We start from the raw sequence: 27,253 nt of genomic DNA on the forward strand, positions 1-27,253 counted from the left end.
AGATGTGTGGGCTGTCCTGGTTGGCCCGAGGCTGCCCTTGGCGTTGCGGCCTGCTGGGCCTGTGGGGAGGCTCTGACTTTATTCCCTGACGTTGCCTGGCGGGTCCCGGGCCTGTCCCAACTCGGCCTGGGCCCTCCTGCTTTCCCTGGTTTGTCTCTGTCTCTGGGGTTGCTGACTGTTGGGAGCTCCCTCGTGGCATCCTTCAATGGACCATCGGTGGGGGTTGGGGGCCAGGGATCAGCTGCCGGGTGGCAGTGCGGGGAGGCGATGTTGGTGCTCCCGCCCCCCCCCCCCCCTCACGGACTCGCCTTCCTCTCTCCCCCATTTTCGTACCCGTGCCTACCTGGGGGATCTCCTTACCAGCGCACGCCCTGTGTGGGAGAACCCATGAATTTCGGCTGCTGTTGCTGGGTGGCGGTGTGAGGGGGCGTGCCCCCCTAACTCTTGCCGGAGCGCCAGTGTCTGCCCTGCCTCCTCCTGGGCCTAGAGGCGGGGAGGTCATCCTGGCCTGCTGAGGGTTGCGCTTTGGCCCTGGGACATTGGGGCCCGCTGGAGTCATCAGAGGGCTCATGCTCCCGGCAGCTCCCTGACACCAACCCCTGCTTAGTGGGCGCCTGCTCCAGCCTGGTTTGGACCCTCTTGGCCCCCCTTGGCCCGGTACGGCGCTGTGGCATCCTCTTTGCCCCCAAAGGTTGCTGACTTCTGGGGGTTAGGGGGCTCCCTCATGGTCTTCACCAACGGAGCATCAGTGGGTGGCGTTGGAGGCTGGGGACCGGCTACCGTATCGGGTGGCGAGGTGGAGTGGCGCTACTTGCTCCTGCCCCCGCTCACCTACCTCCTTCGATTACTTCATCTTCTCCCCACGCTGCACATAGCTTATGGGGATGCCCTCTTGAGGGTGACGCTCTGTGCGGATGTTATGTTATGTTATATGTTATGTTATATGCTGTTTTGTAACGCGCACAATTACTACCGGAGTATCCTGGCGCGGTATACCGCTGGGGAACCCATCCTTGCTTTCCCTGTGGGATGGTCCCTACTGGGAGTCCCCAAGGTGGAGCCAGGCATCCCCGGCGTTGATGGGGCCGTTGTGGAGATTAGGCAAGCCTATGCCCAGAGTTGCCGAGTGGGACCCCTGGTTAGAGTAGGCACCGAGGCGAGAATTATCGAGTCCGCTGACCCTGGTCGGGAATTGAACCCTGGTCCCGGGCCAACTCCTGCTTCCGGGTCTGCCGCCTCTAACCAGGGAGCCACACCACTCCAGGATGTGGTGGACCTGTCTGGCCGCTCTGCCCTGTTCCGGACCCCCACCGGCGGTGGGATCATGGCAGTGCAGGCTCCTTCTCTTCTCCCCCTCGGCCTCCTCCACTGGTCCGGCACACTCTTCACAACTGTGTGGTTGCTCTCGGCCATCGTTGTCGGGTGGCGCGGGGCCATCAGGGTGGGCCTCCACCATCACTCCTCGCCCACCTGGACCTGCCTGTACCCTGGTGTTTGTAGCTCGCTATTTGCCCTCAGCTGCCTCCACTGAGCGGAGCCGGCCCTTGCGGACTCGTGCTGGCTGGCCCCTGCGGCTCGGGGGCACCAGGGAGGATTGGCTTTGACGCCCGGGCCCAAGTATTGACGGCCTGGGTGTCGGCTCTCTCCCTCTCTAGGATTGTGGACTACCTACCCCTGCCCATTCAGTAGCGGAGCTCCCATCTTCGATAACGATGGGCAGGGACCGTGGCCCAATGACGACTGCCCCACAGACCCAGACAAAAATGGACAAATACACCACCAACGATCAGGATGATGGAGGGGGTTGTCAAACACCCCTGGCCCTGCCGAGGGGGATCTCTCCACTATCCTCGAGGCAATAGGTTCCTCGCAGACCTCAGTGGAGAATAGATTGGCGAGGTGAGGGTGGACATGGCCCTAAGTCATCAGGACCTGTGCAATGCTACAGCCCAGATCTCCGAGGCGGTGGCGCGCATCTCCACGGCCGAGGATGACATAGGCCAGCTCAAGACTCAGGTGGCCCGTCTTCAAACTCAGACCTCGCAGCTCCATTGATGGGCGGAGGATGCCGAAAACAGGTCAAGGAGGAACAAGTTGCGCCTTATAGGATTTCCCAAAGGGGTCGAACAGGGTACTTCTCTCCGTGGTTCACAGTTGAGCGTGCCCATCACTCCTTGGCTCCCCGCCCCCGCCTGGAACTCCGCCCGGCCCATTATCATGAGGGTCCTTAACTTCCGTGATAGGGATGCTATCCTCAGGGCGGCAAGAGTACACAGTCCAATATCTTACCAAAACAACAAGATCATGCTCTTTCCGGACTATACCAGAGAGGTGCAGGCCCAACGACAAACTTATGATGACGTCAAGCAGAAGCTCCGGAACCTGGGTCTCAAGTACGGTCTCCTCTTCCTGGCCCGGCTCAGAGTTGTTTTTCAAGATAAGACAATTTTCTTTGATACCCCTCAAGCGGCCTGGACCTGGCTTACGGAGGAGCGCCCTCTCCGGACTTGTCCTGACTCTCCCCGTGCGGCGTGAGCCCATGCGGCCTCCGCCAAACCTTCCCAAGCTGCAGCCGCGCCATACTCGGTCCCGCAAGAAGAGTGACTGCCGCAGCAGGGCCTCACATTTACCGGAAGCAGTGTCCCAACCGCCCACCACCTCTGATCTGCCTCGGATTTCTGGGACTCTCAGCCTGACTGGATCCTTGATTGACCTGAGCCAGATCCCAGACCCTTCCAAAACACTGCTGCCCACCATATCTGATTTTGACTTGTCCAGAAGCCCTGCTCTACAGGGATCTGGGGAGGACGACGAGGTCTGACCTCCTGGACTCAGCGGACTGGGATCTATGTATTGCTTCTTAATCTATTTTTCTTGCGGCTGTCAACATTAGCATATCCGTCAACATGGAGGGGTCCATCTCTGCCACAACCATGCTCCGCTATTCGTTTCAGCTTAGCTTTTAGATTTGCCTTTTTGATTTGATGTATTCCTTTTTCAGGGCGACAGATGCTTCAATTTCAGAAGTGTAGGGTAGGGGGTGTTGGGGGAAGGGGTGACTGTTGCCTCCTGCTTGTTTTTTGTTTCTGGCCATGCTCGGCCTCATGGGTTTTGTTCTTCTTGGCGGCTACCTGTGCCCACGGGCCACTATCAATGACATGAGGCATATCACAGTACACAAGCTCTATCCCCACACCAGGGCTGGGAAACGTCACCTCCCCTGGGACTCAGGTATATTCGCACTGATCCACACAAACTGCCCGATCAGATGACCTCCACTCTTAGCCGACCCCTCCACATTCTGTCAAAAATCACAAAATATAGCTACAGTTTGCCTATTTTCTCTCCCCTCTCCAGGGGAATCAACACACCATGGGTACCTTTAGCATTCTCAGGATGTTGGTAAAAAAGGGTGCAAGTTTGGCATGGATACCTTATGTGGAAAAAACATTTATGGAGCCCTAAGAGCAAACTACCCTAAATAGCCAAAAGGAGATAAGCATTTGGAGGGGGTAAGGCCCAACAACTAAGGGGTTAAGATGATGGCTCACTGTAGGAAAGTGCCCATTTTTGCATGTTTGCACCCCACTTTTTGCCTAAATGTTGATGTACTTTGACTAAGTGTACCCTGGGTTCATGCCAACCAGGTACCCAGGGCCTATTTTCTTTCCCTAAAATGTGATGTTGCAAAACCCAATTGACAACTATTTGGCCACATGTAAGTCCCTTGTAAAAGGTACCTTTGGTACCGAGGGCACTGTGACCAGGGAAAGCCCCTAAGGACTGCAGCACTATTTGTGCCAACCTTAGAGGCCCTGTACCTTTACACACACACACGCTGCCATTGCAGACAGAGTGTTTTGGTGCAGGACAAAGTGAAGAGTCGACACAACACACATCCCTGTATGCAATGCCTACAGCCCACTGTCCTGGCATAGGTAAGCCACCTCTCTAGCTGGGTGCACTATACCAGTGGTGAGGGTACAGGTGCATGAGCCCTGTACCCCTACAGTCCCTAAGTCAATTCTTAGACATTGTAAGTGCAGTACTGCCATAAAGAGTATATGGTATGGCAGTTTGTCATTACGAACTCCACAGCACCATAATGGCTTTACTGAAAACTTGATAGTTTAGTACCAAACTTCTCAGCACATTAAACCCATACTGATGCCAGTGAGGGATTTAATTAAAAATGCACTCAGAGGGCATCTTAGAGAGGCACCCTGACAAAACGACCTAACTCTAGTGTCCTGGCTGAGTGGCTTTCCCGCCAGCTGCCACCACCAGACATGTTTCTGGACCCCTGGGTGGAGAGCCTGCCGTTCTCAGGGGCCTGAAACAAAGCACATGCTGGGACAAGGTGCCAGGCCTCTACCCAGGATGGGCATTGTCCACGAAGGGGTAGCTTCAAAGGCTTACCACCTTTGAACTACTCCCAGCCATTTGCTACTCCCAGCAACTGGCCCCCACATGTTCTGACCCCCACTTTGGGCAGGAGAATAATCTGAAAACCAAGTTAGGAGGAGAGGTGTGCCCACCTTTACCAACACCACCCCTCAGGTGGGGGAGGAGAGGTGAAGCACAACTCTAAGGCCCCGCCATCTTGAAGATGGGGGGACCCAGCCAACCAGAGTGAGGCTTATGCCCCCATCCCACTGGAGGGTGGCATAATAGGGGGTGTACCCATCTCAAGGAAGGGACCCATTGGTCCCGACCAGTACATAACTGAAACGCCCCTAAATTTAGTATTTACGGGCACCCACGAACCTTGCCTCCTCAGACCAGAGCCGACAAGAAGAAACATGAAGAAGAAGGGCCGAAGAGCCACACCGAGAGAAGAAGAGGAGGACACCAACTGGCTTGGCCCCAGCCCTACTAGCCATCCTGACCTCAAACTCCTCCAGCAGAACCTCGGTGTGCCCTGCAGCTAGTAGCCCTCAAACACCCAGAGAACCTGCACTGCCTTCGCAACCACAAAGACTTGTGTCTCCGGTGAGCACCGGACTTGCTCAAAACCAACCGACTCTGACTCCGTCCAACTCCTTGAGTCACCACAGCTCAGCTCCCAGCGCCCCGAGCCTGAGCCAAGTTGCCCCATACCTAAAGGAGGTCCCCCAGCAATCCTAGCCTGGATCCCAGTGACTCCTGAACATCTATAAGCTTCTAATCCAAGCCTGCAGCCGTGATCTGGGAGGTCCCCTCCAACTGCGACCGAAGGTGACACCCCAACCGACTCTCTAAACTAAAGCAGTCCAGGAAGACCAATTTGCCCGACTCCGTCTGCGTATAGTGTGGACACCAGACGTCAACTCCCAAAGACCCTATTCGTCTCATCAGCCGATCACTGACTCCTTAGAACACTCGACCGAATATGCAGCATAGACCAAGACCGACGGCCTCCACTGACAAACCTTGGGAATCCCGACGACCCCATCCTATACCCGGACGCCTCTGTGCTGTTGGCGGTGTAGTTCTTGTGTTGACCATTGGGCCCTACAGTGCTGACCTTGACCCAAGGAGCTTTTGTTCAATTAACCTGGTGGCCTGCTGGTCTACAGTTCCAGACCCATGACCTTACTTAGCCCATTGGTAAACGCACGGTCCCTGCTCTCCGCACCTGGTCACCCCTGTGCCACTGCTGGTGCAATTCCAGTGCCCATCTGACCAAACCTTACTCCTGGACACGTATCCCTGTTGCTGTTGTTTGTGGGTAAAAAAGCAAAACTGTAATTATATTGCAAAACGCAATACCTTCTTTTCCTTTCTCTTAGGAAATGTACCAGCGTGGTGTCTAGAGATGCCTCGCTATGTAAGAAAAATAACTGAAAAGTAATTCAAATGGTTTTATAAACAAATGATTTACCTGTAACCGATACAATTGCATCCAACTGCATTCTAATTATATTTCACTGCATTAACCTCACAAAGTATTAATATACTTACCAGTACCAGGCATGGCTTGGTTCTGGAAAATAAAAATACAACTAAATAATTGTTTCATATACAAAAAAATTGGTCAGAGTTCAGTCTTTGAGTGTGTGACATCATTTCTTGCCTGAGTGTGTACAATAAAGGCTTAGCACTACCCTGTGATAAAGCCTTACTGCTCGCCCACACAACCACCAATAGAGAGTAAGGTATTATCTACTTTTACCTGTGTCTACCTTTGCGGTTCCACTGGACTTTTTGCACAGTATACCTTACTTTGGTGTAGTATATACAGAGCCAGCTTCCTACACTCACCAATCAGCATTTAGATATTGAGAGACAGCATTAAACCCAGAGTTAGAGATATTCACTTTACACACCTGAAATGATACCTGATATTTACAAGTGCAAAGGTTTTTGAGGATAGATAGGCATCTTATCATGTTACAGTATACGCAAAACAAACAAATATATCTGTTCTTCCACGGTGGAATAGCTGTAACAACAACTTGAGTTGGTACAAGGTGCCCACACTTCTGAGTAAACGTAACATGGAAATAATTATTTGGAATATTTCACTTTACCTTTTGTAAATTTCACCTGTGTAGCCTAATGGCTTCTCTTCCTCATACCGCAGCAACCACAACCCTTTCCCCTTCCCCTAAAAAAATCTTCCATTTCTAGTTTTAGAGACTGGAATCCCAGACCTTCAGACATCTTACATTACTGCAGCAGGCACTTCTGGTTTCCTCGGCCATGCTGTTTTAAAGAGAACATGTACCTGCAAGGTAAAGAAACGAATTAACCTATTTCACGCCAATGAGGGGATTAACTGCCTGCCCTAACTTACTACTATTGGAAATGGCCACCTTCAGCGTATGCTCTTATATTTTGACATTTATATAAACTTGACCTGCTTATTTACTGGAATAGGAACCCTCAACCTCCAAGTTACACATAAATCTCTGCAGCATGTCCATAACCCTCCAAGCTCCTCCTACTCACAGTGGAGCCAGAATTGCAGACACACCTACGGGTTGTATGTGCACATATCCACAGAAACATTGTCTGACATAAATTTTGCATCACAAACATAGTTCAGAAAAATATTGTCGAAATGTGTCATTCTATTATTAACGTGCATGAGACGATATTTCTGGGAACAATATTTATGTGTAACTATCTTGATGTACATGTCACACACGCAGATCGTTATGCCAGTCTCTCATCTCCCTTAGTTAGTCTCTTTTATGCTGTTGGTGCTGGGCTACCAGGGCATGGTGCAGGTCACTATAAAGCTTCATTGTGCGGAGACCCTTATGGACCTCAGGAGTGGGATAGCGGTGCTTGTTGTAGGGCAGGGTAGGCTATGTGTGCATTGTAACAGCTACGCAAATGTTATGATAATGGTAAAATCGGTGCATTTTGAGAGTCAAACTCAGTGCTTAATTTGTAAAAGAAAGAAGTGCCAGAGCTTTCGTTAGGAGTCCCTGCAGCTTGCACCATACATTGCCCTACCAGCGCTACCAATGGCAGTACCAACACGATTACTAATCATCACATTCATCAAATTGTGACAATTCAGCCTACTCTAGGCCCCCAAAGTTATAAAAAAAAAAGCCCGGGGCGGCAGTCAATAATCATTTTTAACAGCGGCTACATGTGGCAGACTGGTGTTGACAATGAAGTGCCGGCGCTGAGCACAAGGAAACCATCCGACTCAATTTAATTACTGGTCAAACTAAAGCAGAGGTCTCCAACCTTTGCTTTAATAAGAGCTACTTATGTTCAGTAAAAATCACCCGGAGCTACTAGTATTATTAGTCTTGTGGTAGTGACTGCATCAGATGAGAGTCCAATAGAGGCCAGTATTTGCAAGATACGTAATGTTAGCACTGCAACTCATCAGGCATGGTTGCTTGCAGCAATGCAAAACAGGACTTTTCAATGTAGAAGGGCATCTACATGGGTAATACATAGCAGCTATAACTGCAAAGCCCCAGCAACCAAGATTATACTGTTAGTAATAGAGCTCCTTAATGCTGTATGAACTATTACTCAAATGCAGTGGGGGCTGACGCATTTCTTATGTAGTAGGATGGCCATGGGAGGTGGGGGGTTGAAATATTATAAAATAAAAAAAATAAAAAAGACTTACCTGCCACTCCGCTTCTGCCGAGGGCCGCCTTGCTGCTCCTCTCGTCGCCGTTGGGCTGGAAGGGGATGTTCCCTGAGGGCACAGGCTCCACACCCAATCCAGACACTGCTCTCGTGAGAGCAACACCAGGATTGGTCTGGGTGGCCATGTTTGCCGCTCGGACAGTGCACTGGAGCCTGTGCCTTTTCTCCAAACCTGCTGTGTAACACAGCTGGGTTGGAGAAACCTAAGTGAGCATGTGTGTTTGGCTGTTCTAGGACGTCCGGCCAAGCACACATGCGCACTTATGAGTGTACTCTACTCCTCCTCCTTGACATGCCCTGCCCCGACCTATAGTTATTGCGGGGCTCAGACAGACAGCCTAAATAAAAAGACAATAACTGTGTTAGTGTTGTTTTATTTATCATCTGCTAGCGCGGCTGTGGGGCGACGCTCCTCCACCATTACGGAGGAGCAGTCCCCTGCTCAAATATCAGCTTTAAGTATATATTTTTAATTCTGCAACTACTCTCTAAACCTCGGCATAGAAGGTCTGAAAATACATACACCTTCGTCTCAAATACACATTTGGATTTTTTTGTATACATACATTAGTACAACGAAACAAAAGGTTTGAATTTAGTAGGCTTGGTTGATCACAGGAGAGCTACTTATAGGTAGGGAAGAGCCATTGGTAGCTCACAAGCTACTCGTTGGAGAAGCCTGAACTAGAGAGTGGGAGCTCAAAGGAGGTCTCGGTGGGTTGTTGTGCATAGTGCAAATTAATTTAGAGGTGCAGCCCTGTGAATGAGTCTGGACCAGTAATGGGATATGAGTGCATGTTGCAGGTCAGGATAGACACAATTAAAATGCATCACATTTCAACTAGAGACACAATATGAAGACAAACTCCAGACTAAAAGCCCAGCATCCTGCTCACCAAATCACCAAATCACCTTCCCCACCTCAAACTCCATCAAAGGCTGTGAGACCAGGATGAATTTGGTTACCTCTAACAACATTATGGCCAAGTTGCACCTCAGATGGAGGGCTTCATCACAGCGTCAGAAGAGATACTATGGGTTGGTCTGTATTTGTTTGGTTTATTTTCGGTTCTATCCAGGTTCGGAGGTTCCTGTTTGCTGGTGTATCTAACCTTTAGTTTGTTTAAACAACAGACAATCTGCACTACTGCAGGAGACCAGAAAAATAACAACTCCATTGTTGCGCTGAAAAAATGTAGCCATGCAGTGGAAAACTCCATTTAGCAACAGCTCAAACTTACTTCAAATACAGCACCAGTAGGTTGTGTGGAGCAGCAGAGTAAGCATTCTTCAGTGAAAGAACAGGATAAAAAAAATGAACAGTAGTACAACTTCCATCGTTGCAGAAGAGAAATAGCAAAAAAGCAAAGCCAGCTTCCTTGGCACACTTGTCTCACACGTGAACAGGTACAGCATAGACTGAAGCGTAGTAGGCTGTCCTCACCCGAAGAGCCCTTGTGGAGCATGGGCAGCAGCTCAGAATGTTTCCTCCCTCATAGGAGAAGCACAGGCAGCACAAGATTAAGCGCAATCACACACCTAAAGTCGCAGGATGGACAGCAGCAGTGCAAGCTTCCCTTGTGCACAGAACAAGGGAATCATGCCCAGCAGTGGTTCGAGCATTCCTCACACACAGAACAGGAAGAACGCGAGCAGTATTATTTCCATAACAAGCAGAACAACCATTAAAAACACAGCAAGGTTCCCTCATACACCTCTCACTCGATGTATGTGTACGGCATAGAGAGAGGCAGAGAACGCTTTCCTCACACACACACAGAATTAAAGCAGCAAGGGCAGCAGCAGTAAAATTCTCTCCCTCACAGGCAGCTCTTTATTTGAGCAGGTGGATTCTGGTGCTCAGTAACAGCACTTAAATGTCAGCATCGACAATTATGACAGTCTGCCACATGGTGGCGCTGTCTGCCTAATTAGGGATCAACACATCTGTTTTCTAATTGAATATACATTAACAATGACTAATACATGACACCCAAGCTATTTGTATACCTTTGGGGGGCCTGTAATAGTATGAGTTTGAATTGTCACACTTGTTAGAGTGTATTGGCTAGTAGCTGTGTTTTTATTATCATTGGCAGCATAGAAGGGGCAATGTGTGGTGCAAGCTGCACTGGCCTCCTCGCGAGGGCCCTGACACTTAGTTTTTTGTTATATAAATCAAGCAATACTCACAGGGGAAGTGCGGGCAGCACCAGGTAAACAAAGAATTCTAACAGGAGAGGTGCAGCATGAACAGCAGCAGGAAAGACTTCCCTCATACTCAGAACAAGTGAATCATATGCACCAGCGGTGCAAGCTTTCCTCGCACAAACAAGAGCACGAGCAGAAGTCGTGCAACTCCCATCACATGCAGGATAGAAACAACAATGAAACAAATAATCCCTCACACCCAGAACAAGAACAACATGAAAAGCAGAAGAGCAAGCTTCACGCAAATACACAAAGAGCAAGGGAATGGTGTTCAGCTCCAGTGCAAGCATTCCTCAAAGGAAGACTGCAGGCAAAGGAAGTGCGACGTACATCATGCACAGAACACAAAAGGCGATGAAACATCCTTCACACCCAGAGCAGGTGTAGCGTGAATACTATTTCTATATTCTGGAATGGATATGCCCTACGATGTAAACTGAAACTTCTTTGATAGTGGATGTTTTTAACCTCTGATTATCAATAAAAAGAAGTTTAAAAAAAGTGTAACATGAATTGCAGCCCAGCAAGCTTTACTCAGATCAACTCTGTCTCATCTTCCACCTTCCACTCCCTCCGCCTCCTTCATAAGACCTTCAAATGGATCCCCCTCGAACACCGAAAGACAGTCACTCACGCCCTGGTCACCAGCAGACTCGACTACGGCAACGCACTCTACGCCGGAATAAACAAAAACCTCATCCGCAAGCTACAGAACATCCAGAACGCCGCCGCAAGACTGGTCCTCAACCTGCTAAAACACTGCCACATCTCCCAGCACCTGCGCACGCTCCACTGGCTTCATGTCGAGGCGAGAATCACCTTTAAGATGCTCACCCACGCACACAAGGCCCTCCACGGCACCCGACCAGCATACCTGAACAGCCGGCTCAAATTCCACGCACCCCAAAGGACCCTACAATCAGCCCAGCTCTCCTACGCCGAGGTCCCCCGCACCAGAAAGACCAGATCGGGAGGTCGCTCCTTCTCCTTCCTCGCGGCCAAAGCATGGAACGCCCTTCCGCTCCACCTCAGACCGACAACAACGCTCCCCATCTTCGAAGAAACCTCAAAACCTGGCTCTTCGACAGACCCCCTCCTTGATGGAATGGAACCTGCACCCCCCTCACCCCTAGCGCCTTGAGACCCTTATGGGTGAGTAGTTGCGCTTTAACAAACTCCTGATTGATTGATTGACTCACACACAGAGAGAACGGGTGCAACACGAGCAGCATCAGTGCAGGACTCCCCTCCTCACAGAAAGCACCTGGGACACACTTCAGTCATGCGCAGAAGAGGTGCAGCATGGGCAGCAGCAGAGCAAACCTTCCTCATACATACAGAACATGTAAAGGATGGGGGCGCTAGAGGGCGCACGAGCTGAATGGCCGCACCTCCGTGAGGCTCCAGCAGCCTGGCATTAATATCCGTCATTGATCCTATTGTTCCTGCTCCCACCCGCCCGAAAATCCCCACGAAGGGGCAGCAAGCGCCACTGCACACTCGGGGCAAGTTTGGAGGCTCTACCTCCTTTGGTTCCGAAGTTGGCACCGGCTGAGTCAGTGGCCGAGGTGCGTCCTGCCACGGTGGAGCCCGACAGCCGCTCCGGAGACTACGCAAACCCGAGGCTCACCACGAGGCAAGCAGGCCTGCGGAGCTGAGGCGGGCAGCGCTACTCGTCCTGGTATTAGGAGCAGACGTTGACCGACACCCGAGAAACTACCGGTGAGAGACACTGTGCATGAGCTGATTGCAGCGCCTGGGGAGGATATTGAGCGCTGATGACGCTGCTTCGTCCCTGCGGCCTCAAGTCTAGTGTTGCGTCAGGCGCGTTCTCATAGCGCCGTATTAGACTGCTTCTGCCTGCATACAGTGTGCCCCGAGCCCTGGACTGCCTGATTTTCACTTTTTAATGGGCAAAGGCCAAGAAACCTGTTACTGCCATAACTCCGGACCTCATCTGTGACTGCGGGCGCTTCCCCAGGGCCAGTGCTCCTGTGGTGGGCTTCGGGGCACTACATCTTGTCCTGTGCTGGGGCGCCTGAGGCGGCGCAATCGACTCAAGCGCCTGGAGCCTGGTTAAAGGCACTTGCCCAAGTCCACGCTTCACTTCACCGTGGGTCTCCACAGCAGACGCCTACCACACTTTTCCTTCCACCTCGGGGCACGTGCGGAGCGACGAACCTACTGAATAGCGCCACACCGACGGTGGGTGGCCTTCTTCACCTCACGCTGCACCCGCCGAGGTGGTAATAGCGCTGGGACGCGACGATTCTTTCTCCTTGCCGCCATGGGGAAGCCGGACAACCGGCAGCCCAAGCTGCAGTTTGAACCTGCAACGCAGAAGAAGGTGACTCGGCACACGGGCGACAGTGTGCAACCCCGAAGCCCGGCCGCGGAGGTTTCTACGTCGGCCCCCATGGCCCCGGACATCGCCACGATGCTGCAGGAGATGCGCCAGGGCTTTGCCACTGTGGTTGACAAGGTGGACAGGCTATCCGCTAGAATGGACGGCATAGTCCAGAAGATGGATGTGCATGAAGAGCGCATTACAGAAGTGGAGCGCCGAATATCCGAGAATGACGACACCACGGCGGCGCATACCTCGCGACTTTCCAGGATGGACAATGTGTTGCGGGTGATTGCCACCAAAAATGAGGAGTTGGAAGCGAGAAGTCGGCGGAACAACATCCGCGTCACGGGCATTCCAGAATCGACCAACACGGGGAAGATGGAGCTATACATTGAAAAGCTACTTACAGCAGCAGTAGGGGCGGAAGCTCTCTCAAGCCAGTTTATTGTGGAACGTGCTCATCGCTCGCTTGGACCCCAGCCCAAGCCTGGCGCCCCGCCACGACCCATAATTGCACGCCTGCTCAACTATCGAGACCGCGATGCGGCACTACGAGCGGCCCGGGCGAACCAAAACCTCACATACGATGGCGTGTCCTTCTCTATATATCCTGACTTTACCCCGGTGGTTCAAGAGCAGCGGCGGAAGTTCCTTGCTGTTAAGAGGAAGCTTCGAGACTTGAACATTGATTATGCCCTTTTGTACCCGGCCAAATTACGAGTAACCCACCAAGGCACGCAACATTTCTTTCTCAACCCCCAGCAAGTCGAAGACTATATTAAAACTTTGCCATAACGGGGTAGGCGACCTGCGGATGCTGAAGGCCTACATGACTCTGGTTCTGAATAGAAGACCACTGGCTCTGTGTTGTTTTTAACTTCGCAGTCTACTGGATTGTCATCTCTGTCTCACTGCATGGCGGAGGCTATCACTGTGTGCAGTGGTTACGACTGGCTCCTGGGGTGCCGTGGACGGGTGACGGACTGCAGGTGGTAATGTATGCCAGGCCCCCACCCCCCTTACTCCCTCTCCCCTCCGGAAAGAGACGCTAAGGGTGGGCTTGCACGGAGTGGGAGGACTGGGGGTGGTCGAACGTGCACCTCTGATGACCCCTACTGGGTGTACCCCAAGGACCTTGACTCTATCTCTTTTGATGTTCAATTGTTTTGGTTGATATGTGGGTGGGGGGTGGGTCTGGGATGCTGGCGAGTTGGGGAAGCTTCAGTGGGAGGGGGGTGGCGGACGAGAAACTTTGCATGGTAGGAATGCAGCTGGCAGGATGTGGCTCACTCTAATGGAGCCGGGTAGATTAAGCGTACATGGTTGGTTGTTAGATGCTACTGTTCTTTCTGCACGCCTTGTCCTTTTGTTGGGACTCATTGGGGAGAGGTGGGAGGGGGGCCGATTTGGGAGAACTGTTTGGGTTAAGTTCATGACATGTGCATTAGGTATCAAAGAATCGCTTCTATGTCTCTGTGGGGGACAGCTTGATTGTGGCCGGGAGGTGGGTGGGCCAGTTTTGCAGTGTGTGCAATGTCCGTGGCTAGGACATGTTACAGATAATAAGGGTGTTGCCCCTAAGCTGGGACTCCTGTTCCCTCTGGGTACTACCGGGCAGGCGAGACTTGAAAGGGGCCTGCTACTTGCTGATGGTAAATACGCCGTGCTGGATACATTGATCTCTACTTTATATGTACAAGAGCATACATGGGGGACACACGCCTGAATGTGATCACTTGGAACGTGAGAGGGCTGGGTGATCATCGGAAAAGGAGACAAATATTGGGTTACCTTGATCGCCATAAAGTTCATATTGCTTTCCTACAGGAAACGCACTTCGTGCCTCATAGATCGAACTCCTTTGGACAGAGATGGGCCTCACATGCAGTCTTCTCCTCATACTCCTCATATGCACGGGGTACGGCTATTCTGATCAAGAGGAATACACCTTTCCATCTAGCTGGCTCCAAGACTGACCCGCAGGGGAGATATTGCTTAATGTGGGGCAGGTTGGGGCGTATGGCTGTGACGCTTGCCTGCTGTTATGGGCCTAACGTGGACGATCCGCAGTACTTTACTGATTTATGGGCAGCGATAGTGGGGACGGGACCACAACACCTCATATGGGGGGGCGATTTCAATACAACCCTGAATCCCGTCTTGGATAGGTCGCACCCCGCCCCCCACCATTATACTAGTTCGAGGGAGGTCCTTTGGGCGACTATTGATGGTAATAATCTCATAGACGCCTGGCGTTCTCACTGCGGGGCGAGGGGGGAAGGTACGCATTTCACAGCGCAAGCTAGATCATGGGCAAGACTTGATTGCATACTCCTGACTTCACACCTCTACACGTCACTGGTTCACGCGACACACCTCCCCAGAACATATTCCGACCACTCCCCCGTACTTATCACATTGAACGGCTCTGAACTGGGCCCCCCGGTCACGGCATGGCGTATGCAATCCTCAATGCTGCTGGACACGGAATTCCAGGAAGAGCTCCGGGAGGAATGTTTAGAATTCTTTAAACGCAATAAAGATTCTGTCCAGGACGTTGAGACCATATGGGACGCCTTTAAGGCCACACTCCGAGGTCTCTGCATTTCAAAAGGCTCGGGGGTACTCAAGAGCATACTGAATAGATTGAAGTCTCTGGAATCTGACCTCAGAAGCGCAGAGGAGACCCTCAGAGTGAACCCTGGGAACACTACCCTAGCTGAGATACAGGAGAAACTGTCGGAGTACTCTGACGAAGCTTCTCGGGAGGTGAAATTCAGGAACAAACACTGGGTGGCCAGGCGATATGGGGAGGGTGAGAGACCTGGGAAAGCCTTGGCGGCGACGGTTAAACTCATGCGTTCGCCGACTGTTGTACTGGAATTGGAGACTGCTGAAGGGCTGGTACTCAGAGACACTACACAAATCTTGAATGAATTTGTACGGCACTATAGTACGCTGTACTCCTCCACCAGGACAGGCGAACTGACGCTGGATGACTACCTGGCAGATGTGTCCTGGGGTGGCTGAGTGATTCACAAAGGGCCTTTCTGAGTGCCCCGTTCGAACTAGATGAGGTCAGGGAGGCTATCATGCATATGAAATCAGGTAAAGCCACCGGGCTGGATGGTATCCCTATTGAATTTTACAAAACGTTCATAGACTTCATGGCGACAGTACTGCGCGAAGTATATGAAGATGCGCTGGAGGTTGGCCACCTTCCTGCCTCCATGAGAATCGCCCTCATCACGTCTCTACTCAAGCCGGGGAAGCCCGCAACTAACTGCGATTCATATAGACCCCTATCCTTGTTGAATTGCGACGTGAAGATTCTCGCCAAATTAATTGCGGCGCGCATTAGCCTCCTACTGCCCGATCTGGTACTCCCTGACCAGGCCTGATTTGTCCCTGGTAGGGCGACGTCGCACAACCTCCGCACCTTTTTCTCTGTCTATGACTCCGTTTCCGAAGACTTGCCAATGGCAGCCATTTTTTTAGATGCCACCAAGGCGTTTGACTCGCTCGAGTGGGATTATGTGTTCAAGGTACTCGAGCGGATGGGCTTCCCGCTTATTTTTATCTCCTAGATCAGATTGTTATATACGCGCCCAGTGGCCAGAATACTCATCAATGGGAGATTGTCTTCGGAATTCCCTGTCTCCAGGGGAACTAGGCAGGGCTGCCCCCTTTCCCCGCTCCTGTTTGCCATAGCCACAGAACCCCTCGCAGCTAAACTACGTCAACATCATCGAGATAGTGCATTGCGATGTTTTCAGAGGCAGATACTCATTTCCATGTATGCCGATGATATTACCCTCTATGTTCGCCACCCAGGTGAGAACCTGCATCCCATACTTAGAGAATTCATACGATTCGGAGCTCTCTCTGGCGTCCAGATTAACTGGAACAAGTCATGCATTTTCCCACTCACTGCCTCAACACATCAGTTTCCACTGGAATTCCCGCTTGCTTGGTGTGAGGGGGATTTTAAATACCTGGGTATACATGTAGAAAAGGATAGGGAGGCACTGATTCGTGCTAACTATGACACAGTGATGGATAAGATCAGTGACAATATTTCCAGATGGATAACCCTTCCCCTGTCCATGGCTGGGAGGGCTTCGCTAGTCAAGATGGTGATACTCCCTCAGCTTCTGTATCTCTTTCTGAACATACCGTTTCATCCCGGGGCCTATTTTTTTCGGCTGCTGCGCTCGGAGCTACTCAAGCTGGTATGGGGTGGAAAGGCACCTAGACTCAAATGGGAGATCCTTATCAGACCCTACTCGCAAGGTGGTTTTGGGGTTCCAGATTTCGAACTTTATTACCAGGCTGCCCAGGCTCACTATGCCTACTTCTGGATTCGACAACCGAGATACATGCCCCAACTGGCGGCTGAACATTGGTTGGCCCACCCGACACCGATTGAAGGTGCGCTGTACTCCCCGGTAGAAGGCAGGGATAAGAACCCAAACACGGTCCTTAGCACTGTGACTGCGTGGAACCGTATCACTTTGAGACTCGATTTGCAATTCCTATATGCCCCACTATTGCCCTTGACTTACCACCCGCAGCTGCCGCTTTTACAGGAAGCAGGCTTTCAAAAATTGTTGACGAAAATACATGTTCATACATGGGGGGACTTGTACCGTGATGGCACCTTTCGCACCAAAGACCAGCTTTATGAAGGCATACAACCGACACCACTAGACATGTTTTACTATATCAGGCTCCGGCACGGGTTTCAAGCCATTACACCTGACTTCCCACACGAACCTCCTGTACTTCTCCCCCTAAAGAACCTACTGCTACACGATAATCCCAACAAACTGGTGTCCACACTATATAAATCGGTCCGTGCAACCATGACCTACACAGATTTGCCTGCCAGGAAAAAGTGGGAACAGGATTTGGCCATGACCCTTACTGACAGGCAGTGGGAATTCTGCTTACAACAAACTGAGTGCATATCTTCTAGCAGTAGATATAGGATCATTCATTATAAATTCTTACACAGGTTGTATCACACACCGGCGCGTCTGCATAGATTCCAGCTGAGATCTACTGACACTTGTGACAGGTGTGGGGCTCCGGGGGCTGATTTCCTTCACCTTGCATGGGGGTGTGCTGGGGTATGCCGCTATTGGGACCAGGTTTTTCAGGCAATCTCCAAAATGATACACATGACGGTGGACCCGTCCCCGTTGGTGGCACTACTGGGATATGTTGAACCACTCCAAGCGGCCCATCGCAAATATGTGGCACTGGCCATGCTATTAGCCAAGCGCAGAGTGGCCTGTAGGTGGGGGAGGGGAAGGGCACCCAAGTTCAAGGATTGGGTGCAAGACATGGTGTACTGCCAAGAACAATTGCATACGTACTCCAAATTATTGCCGCCCACTTCCAGGCCTACTGACATATGGGCCCCGCTGCACTGTTACTTAACAACGGACCCTCCAGTGGATGCCAGCAATTGATGTCGGGATGCTGGGATGTTGCTGTGTTGTTCCTTGTTCCAGGGGGATAGAATCGAGCTAGACTAGTGTGGTCTCAGGAGCTGCAATCCTTATTTCCCCCCTCTTCCCCCCCCCCCCCCCCCCCCCCTCATCATTACCGGTGACCCACTTATGCTCCAAAAGTGCTACCCCGCCTGCTCACTGCCCTATGCCTCGGATGCGGTACTTCATCTGGTTGCCTCATGTGACGTGACACATTATTCCAGCCTTGGTGTGATTCCCGTTATGTGGCCTGCAAGCATTATACCACCCATTGATGTAGGTCCACCACCTGACTGGCGCACGAGCCCCTCCCACTGGTCATTGGGATACCGCACATGTTACAGTTAACAAAAATGAAAAAAAGCGAGACAAACTGATTTGGTCATGTTGAGAATGTACTTGTCACTATATTGATATGATGTCTGCACAACGATATATGCACTAGCTTTATTATGTCTCTGATCATCCTGTTGATGTGCACCGATAGCGGCCAGCCTCCGGGTTGTTGGCGTGACGCTGTGTAACCTTGACAGTATTCAATAAATGTCTTGCACCAACAAAAAAAAAAGAACATGTAAAGGGTGCAGCAGGGGTGCTCGGCTCATCACACAGTGAAAAGTGGCAACACAGGCAGTACAAGATTCCCTCACTTACAGAACTAGTGCACATAAGGGCCACCATTTCTCACACACAGAACATGTAAAGGGGGCGGCAGCAGTGCAAAGTTCATCACGCTTAGAAAGTGGCAACACTGATACTATAATATTCCCTCACTTACAGAACTAGTGCACATAAGGGCCACCATTTCTCACACACAGAACATGTAAAGGGGGCGGCAGCAGTGCAAAGTTCATCACGCTTAGAAAGTGGCAACACTGATACTGTAAGATTCCCTCACTTACAGAACTAGTGCACACAAGGGCCACCATTTCTCACACACAGAATATGTAAAGGGGGCGGCAGCAGTGCATAGTTCATCACGCACAGAAAGTGGCAACACTGGTCGTGCAAGCTTCTTTTACTTACAGAATTGGTGCAGCAGTAGCAGTGCACACGTTCTGCATAGACAGAACATGTAAAGGGGGCAACAGCAGTGCATAGTTCATCACACTGAGAAAGTGACAGCACAGGTCGTGCAAGCTTCCCTCATTTACAGAAATAGTGCAGAATAAGCAGCAGTAGTGCACACGTTCCTCATTCACAGAATATGAAAAAGGGGTAGCAGCAGTGTAGATTTCACCGAACAGGGCCAACACGAGTAGTGCAAGCTTCTCTCACACGCAGAACAGGTGCACCATGGGCAGCGGAGGAGCAAACATCCCTCATACATACAGAACATGTAATGGGGCAACAGCAGTGCATAGTTCGTCACACAAAGAAAGTGGCAGCACAGGATGTGCATGCTTCCTTCACTTACAGAACTAGTGCACAATAAGCAGCAGCAGTGCACACATTCCTCGTACACAGAACATGTAAAAGGGGTAGCAGCAGTGTAGAATCCATAGAACTGGAGCAACACAGGTAGTCCAAGTGTCCCTCACACGCAGAACAGGTGCAGCATGGGCAGCAGCAGTGTAATCTTACACATGTGCAACAAGGGCAGCAGCCAAGCATGTTTCATTATGCACACATCATTGGGTGAAGCAAGGGAAGCTGCAATGCCATTTTCCCTCATATACAGACCATGAATTGCTCAGATAGAGGCAGTGCAATTTCCCAGCACCTACACAAAATGTACTGCAAAGAGCAGTGAAGCTTTAACACAGAGTAAAGGTAAAGCACAGGCAGCATCCTTACAAACATACTTTATTCACTTAACAGGTGCAGCATGGGTGTCAGCAATACAAACTGTCCTGGCTAATAAAAAAAATGTACAGAACAGCCAGAAACAATGCAAGCTTCACTTCCACAACTCATAGAAACTGCAGATGCAACCATTATCCAAGACTCACTAGAACAGGCAGAGCAAAGGGAGTAAGAGTGCAAGCTTCCTTTTACACGTTCGAACGCCATTTAAAAACAGAACAGCGGTGCAAGCTTCCCTCGCACACAGGGAAAAGGCACAACATGGAAATTAGCAGTGCACGTTTCAAGCACACAGAAATCGGATTTGTGTAAAGTTTCTCCCATAAACAGAAATGGTACAGCGCAGGTAGGAGCAACAGCAATACATGTCCGTCGCGGATATAGAAGACGGGCAGCATGGAGATTGTGAGGCATGCTTACACCACACATACACAGGCCACACTGGCAAGCGCAATGAATGCTTCACTAACATGCACAGCAGGTACAGTAAAGACAAGGGTAACGGCAGCGCCTGCTTCCACCATACACATAATTGTAGGACGGCAGCAGAGATTAATTATTCACCGGCACAGCCTGTAAGAGAACTGCACGCTTCTTACACATGGAACAAGTAGAGGTAATAACTAAGCATTCTTCCTCGTGCACATACACACAGAGCAAATACAAAGCTGGCAGCAACACCACTAGCTTTCCTCAGATGCACCAACAAGTACAGCTCAGGCAGCAAAAGTGCAAAAACTCACAGAGACACACGTACAGCAATAGACACACACACACACACACACACACACACAAAACAGACACATCTCAGAGTTAAGAAGTGAAAAAGAGGTGCAACACTTGCTCCCGATGACCGCCACTTCACCCCCATCATGGGGCATGATGAAATAGATGTGGCCGAAACCGAAAGCCGCCTAGGGTGATTCTCCTTCATGTGTGGACTTCTCAAGTTTTCCAGCTGTGTGAGTGATAAGCTCAAGAAGTCAGCAGCGTATGTTTTCTATTCTGGGACATGTAGTCCTGGTTTTATAATGAAGTGAAGATAACATAATATTCAATGCACCCAAAAACCTCTAGAGTGGCATCACAAGCCACGACTTTACAGGAAGTGTCATCACAGGAAGTGTCATCACAAGAAGTGTCATCAGATACAAAGCCCTCACATATATGTTTAGCAGGTGTGTCATGTGCACGTTTGAGCGCACAGCGAGGATAATGACCTACGGAAGATGATATGTGACTTCTACACCTTGCAACCTTACACTTATGGAATTGTGAAAATTGAGCTGCGTATGGTGCTTTCGTCAGCCTAGGTTAACCCGCCCGGTGTAGGCAGAGGCGTGTAACAGAGGAGGGGGTTCTTAGGAGCAGAAGGGTCGCACGCAAGACAGCGACATTAACATCAGACAAAAGGCTGTCGCTGGCTGCGGCAGCGCTGTTGTCAAGGAGAAGGAGCGAGCGACTCGGATAAAACACGCCCCCCGCTCACGCCGAAAACAAACCGAGCCTCAACAACACTCGGCGCCACCGGCAGAACCAGTGGGGCGAGCGGGCACTCCCCGTCAGCGAGCTGTCACCTGCGGGCGAATTGTCTTGTTGTCGCCTCAGCCGGAACACATCCTTCGGGCGCGGGAATTTCCCTCGAAGCGCGTGTCCGTCCGGTCAGGGCGTCAGTGGGCGGCGGGCACCCGTCAGGGAGTGCACTGTACCCCGCCGAGGCGGACAGACGGCGCCATGGCCTTACGTCAGGGCGGCCCCTGCACCTGCGGCGAGGGGGGGCAGTGCGCCGCGGCGCCGGCCCAGGGGAAGGGTCCGGGCTGCAAGGCCTGGGAGGAGGCCCCGGACGAGGAGCGCGTGGACTCGGGCTTCCTGGACAGCTTCCGCTCCGACTGCTCGCTGGACGGCGAGAAGAGGAGCGGGGAGGCACCGGCCACCCTGCTGCGGGACCCCGGGGCCAACCCCTGGACCTTCCTCACCGACGAAGGCGACACGTAAGGAAACACCTGCTTTTTACATAGCCCTTAATGGTAATACAGCTCATGTATTTTAAAAACAAATATACTGGCTTCAGACGCCAAAGCTACAAAGCACTGAGTGACGCGCTGCACAGGTATTAATTACATTATGCTCCCAGATACTGATAGTCCAGTGCACAACCCAAGGTAACCCTGATCCGGCAAGAACGTTACAGCACCAGATCAGCTGTTGATTACAAAGGGCTGGAGAGGCCCTAGCAGAGTCCTCGCGCACTGGGGTCTGTGCAAGAATACCTCCAGCCTAAAGGTTTTTGCTTTGCATACTGGGGCTAGTGGTCCTCTATTACCCCTTTCAAAATTTCGGACCCCAAAGCTCAGCTGGTGATGCCAAAAGATAGTCTCCCACAAATAAAAAACAAATTTTTCATATCTATCTTAGATAGATATGAAAAATGTGTTTTTTATTTTTGAAATTGGGAGCTTTCCAAAGGCTTTTGTGCAGAATAACCTTGCTCTGTTGTGGGTGGTAGCAACCCAAGTCTGGGCTGTGGCCGTTGATAAGATGGCGGTAAAAGGTGATCAGACCATAAACTTTGGAACAGGTGTCCAGACCTTTTACAGTTAGGCATTGGGGTTGTCAGGGCACAAGTCCTAAAAAAAGAAGTGGGGGGACTAACCTAGTTAGACATTACGGCTCGCGACATCATGGTGCATGACATCACACAAGGCATCTCAGGAATTGACATCATAGAAAGTGGCATCACAAGCCACGACTTTACAGGAAGTGGCATCAGATCTAAAGCCTTCACATATATGTTTAGCAGGTCTGTCATGTGTACGTTTGAGCGCATTTCGAGTATAATAGCACAGTGACCTATGGAAGATGATATGTGACTTCTACACCTTGCAATCCCCCAGTTTTATGTAACACATCAGGTACATTCATTTACAAACTTATATAATGTATTGTACTTGTAATTTGCGCATGTTGATGTAACCCTGCATTGGGATGAATAGGGCTATACAAGAAAAAATAGTGGTACTTTAATTATTTCAACGCCGCCTCAGTTGTTGTAAGTTCTATATGAATGCAATTTGCTGTGTGTAAATATTGGGAAGCACCAACACAGGGCACGAGTCCTAAAAAGAGAAGTGGGGGGACGCTGTCACCGGAAGTGACGTCACGACGGGAAGTGACGTCACGAAAGGTGCGCTCCGATCTCGTCCCAGAGAGGCCAAAGAGTGAAGTCCAGCTGTTTGGCAGGGTGGACGGCGTCCACCCGGTAAAATAAGTGGGGGGACGCCGTCCACCCGCGTGGTACCCTAACTCGAGCCCTGGACCAACACATCTGACATTCTTACAGTGCATGCACATCTCCTAAACAGGAACTGAATAAAGTGAAAACAAAGTGAAAAGCTGCCTTTCTTAAGTGTGTGTGAAGTGCTAACCTTTGTTTCCCCTCCGCTTCATTTGCATCAGGTGTGAGGCCCCTGACTGCTCCCAACCAAGAGACTCACAAAAGGAGGCCGGATGAACCCTCAAATGCGGCCTTTTTTATGGGCCCAGCAGCAGTCTTAAATAAGAAAGCCCCGCCCCCTGCACCTTGTTGCAGATGGAAAGCAGACAATGTGCAGGCGCTGCTGAAAGTGTCCAGGTGTTTGGAAATTACACCGGGACGAGTTCAGCACATTATTCAGAGGGGCCCAAATTCTTGGCAGGGTGGATGGCGTTTCCCCTGTGAAAATAGTGGGTGGACGCTGTCCACCCACGTGTACCCCCGACACATGCCCTGGGGCTTTTACAACATCCTAGCGAAGCAGGGTCATATGTGGTGCTAAGGGGAAGGGGAGAGACCAAGTAAAACTTTGGCCTGTGTTCTGCGGCAGAACACTAGATACAGTCACACCATAGTGCTGTCACATATACGTCTAATGTTAGCCTGGTTACAACCACCAGAGACATAATAAGTGCATTTATCATGTACTTTTGCACTGGATAGTACTTCTCACAGCAGTGGCATAATTCAAAATGACCCCCCCAACAGAATGTGATGAGGGCCCCTTGTGTCCCATATCTCACAGATATAATTTGGCCTTTGGCTGGCTGAATGTGGGCCTCCTGAAGGTTTGTAGAGGCCCAGAAGGGCTGCCGTGCCCTGCATTGCAGGGGGTTGCGTTATTCCCCTACCTCACAGGTAATAAACAGCACCACACAAGTGCATGCTTATTTAGAGCATATAGTGCTATATTTAGCAACAGGTGTCACAAGGAGGTAGCATATCTGCACCAATAGAAGTACTTCTTGAATGAATGCAAATGTATTGCTTTTTAGAATTCATAAACATTGGTATTAGTAATTTTGGAAAGTTGCCCGAGTCTCAAGTTTCCAGGCATACTACTGGCAATACGACATCTGAATGCTTTCAAATTGGCTTACCACTGGCAGTCATTCGGGGCAGCATTCCAAACCATTGTTTCTCGCCCACTGTGCTTCTATAGACTGAAGGCCTGATTAAGGGTTGGGCAGAGGGAGTAAAGGTAGACAGGGCGGCATAAGACTTTATGTATGCCACCCTGCCCTTACTCTGACTGCCAAATTTAGGGATGTCCACCAACTCTGCAAGCTTCTCTATACACTGGCAGGAACCGCCATCATGGCAAGTCCTGTCAATGTAGGAAACGTTTGACAGACTGCTCCGTCAAACATGACGGCTGGTCCTCAAACCTTTCCAATTGTTTCTTATTTTTCAAAAACAAACTCCCAAAGCAGGAGTTCATTTTCGAAAAATTAAAAAAACGGATTATCCACACAGCATGGGAGTTTTCTCCGGGTGTCGGGGTCATTTTTCTTTTTTTACTGTCCCTCGACCGACAGAGTAAAAAAAAAAGCCATCTAACAGTCCAGTCTAAGTAGTGCAGCTGGTTGGATGGCTTACCTCCAACTGCGCCTACTCTGTCAGGCCATCAAAGGAAGATATAACGACAGAGTAAATTTTACTCTGTCAGCATAAAACGTGCGGTCCACCTGACTCAAAATTGGCCAGGCAGACTTTTAGTTTGGAAGGCCGGGTACTCCATCACCGTTGCAATGGAGAAACTCTCTTCCAAACTCTAAATTGGCCCAAGAGGCCCACCTAAGGCAAATCAGTAGTCCCCATTGGAACAGTCCATCCCGAACCTTGGTCAGCTCACCCTTTCGCTCTACAGCCCCCCTTTTTTTTAGTTGAGAAATTTGGGATTCACATCCCGAATCTCACTGACTAATCTTCATCCCTGTTTGGAAGAAATAAAAATGTGCCTCCCACTATTTTCAGTCAATCCTTTCTAAAAACTGGAACATGATCCGAATTTGTCAAAATCTGCCCAGACAGATAGGGAAACACCATGACCGTCTTGGCAAATTTGGGACGCCTGGCCATCCTACCTTGCGTGAATCTCTCGTCAAAGAAGAAATAGTGAGCACAGTTGACTGACCAGTGCAAACCCAACGCCTCAAAAGCCTAACAGCTGTTTCAGTAAAGAATATAAGGACATTCAGACCAAGAATATCTTGATTGTCTTTGGGAAAGCACTAAAGATCGTGTGTACTCTCAGAGGAGGCAGCCTTAACAATTCTATTCAAACCTGGTAAAACCTGACAGCTTGCACCTTCTGAAGACTGCTAGCCCTATAAATACATACAATTGAATCCTTGGCAAAATAAATGGCAAATATTGCAAAATAATTGCCACAGATGGGGTAAATTCACATGCAAAGTAGGCCTTCAATTTAGTTTGTTCTCCCTTTCGATTAATACTTAAGAGAAAGGTGTTTTCACCTATCTCTGTCCCATCATTAAAATATATTCTGCCCCATCAGTCATGATCTGGGTCACCTGTTACCAGACAGACCACTTTGCATTCTGCAGGGGGACACCCCAGGGCGGCCCTGTTGCCATGTTATTTACCATTCAGAAAAGGGGGTGGTGATGAACAGAGTGTCTGAATTAAGCAGACCACTCTTACCCAGTCCAAAGATCAGGGCTTGATCCATCACCGTTATTTATCTCACTGCCCCATCCCAGCTCAGAACCTGGCTATATGCAAATCAGTCTGTCCCTGGCCCAGTGCATCATGGGAACAGGGCAGACTAAACTACCAAGTCAATTCTTAACCAGAAAGGAGACAAGCTACCGGGGACCGGTTTCTGGCATTTCAGCCGTCTTCGGCCCGGCTTGTTTGAATCCTGATGGAGCAGTGAGAAAGGGACTCATGTCTGAGTATACCCTGCCACACCTATAGTGGCCAAAAACGATTCAGAAAAGGGGGTGGAAGGGTATACTCAGATGTGAGTCCCTTGCTCATTGCACCATCAGGATTCAAGCAAGCCGGGCCGAAGACAGCTGAAATGCCAGAAACCGGTCCCCGGAAGCTTGTTTCCTTCCCAGTATAAGAATTGGCTTGGTAGTTTGGTCTGCCCTGTTCCCATGATGCACGGGGCCAGGGTCAGACTAATTTGCATATAGCCAATTTCTGAGCTGGGATGGTGCAGTGAGCTAAAAAACGGTGATGGATCAAGCCCTGATCTTTGGACTGGGTAAGAGTGGTCTGCTTAATTCAGACACTCTGTTCATCACCACCCCCTTTTCTGAATCATTTTTGTCCACCATAAGCGTGGAAGGGTATACTCAGATGTGAGTCCCTTGCTCATTGCACCATCAGGATTCAAGCAAGCCGGGCCGAAGACGGCTGAAATGCCAGAAACCGGTCCCCGGTAGCTTGTTTCCTTCCCAGTATAAGAATTGGCTTGGTAGTTTGGTCTGCCCTGTTCCCATGATGCACTGGGCCAGGGTCAGACTAATTTGCATATAGGCAATTTCTGAGCTGGGATGGTGCAGTGAGCTAAAAAACGGTGATGGATCAAGCCCTGATCTTTGGACTGGGTAAGAGTGGTCTGCTTAATTCAGACACTCTGTTCATCACCACCCCCTTTTCTGAATCATTTTTGTCCACCATAAGCGTGGAAGGGTATACTCAGATGTGAGTCCCTTGCTCATTGCACCATCAGGATTCAAGCAAGCCGGGCCGAAGACGGCTGAAATGCCAGAAACCGGTCCCTGGTAGCTTGTTTCCTTCCCAGTATAAGAATTGGCTTGGTAGTTTGGTCTGCCCTGTTCCCATGATGCACTGGGCCAGGGTCAGACTAATTTGCATATAGCCAATTTCTGAGCTGGGATGGTGCAGTGAGCTAAAAAACGGTGATGGATCAAGCCCTGATCTTTGGACTGGGTAAGAGTGGTCTGCTTAATTCAGACACTCTGTTCA

The 27,253-nt window shown here is 50.3% G+C and overlaps 1 protein-coding gene across 1 annotated transcript in view; it reads left to right on the top strand.

Moving 5' to 3' along the window:
* The first annotated feature begins 21,467 nt into the window (after positions 1-21,467).
* The window catches only part of LOC147692056 (NF-kappa-B inhibitor epsilon-like), a 105,100-nt gene continuing 99,314 nt past the window's right edge, over positions 21,468-27,253 (top strand). The window contains exon 1 of the mRNA XM_086938360.1: positions 21,468-21,965. Coding sequence (XP_086794486.1) covers positions 21,709-21,965 — 257 coding nt within the window. The 5' untranslated portion in view covers positions 21,468-21,708. The remainder of the gene's footprint in view (positions 21,966-27,253) is intronic.

This window comes from Lissotriton vulgaris, chromosome 9 (genome assembly GCF_964263255.1).
Source record: "Lissotriton vulgaris chromosome 9, aLisVul1.2, whole genome shotgun sequence".
NCBI classification, from domain to species: Eukaryota; Metazoa; Chordata; class Amphibia; order Caudata; family Salamandridae; genus Lissotriton; species Lissotriton vulgaris.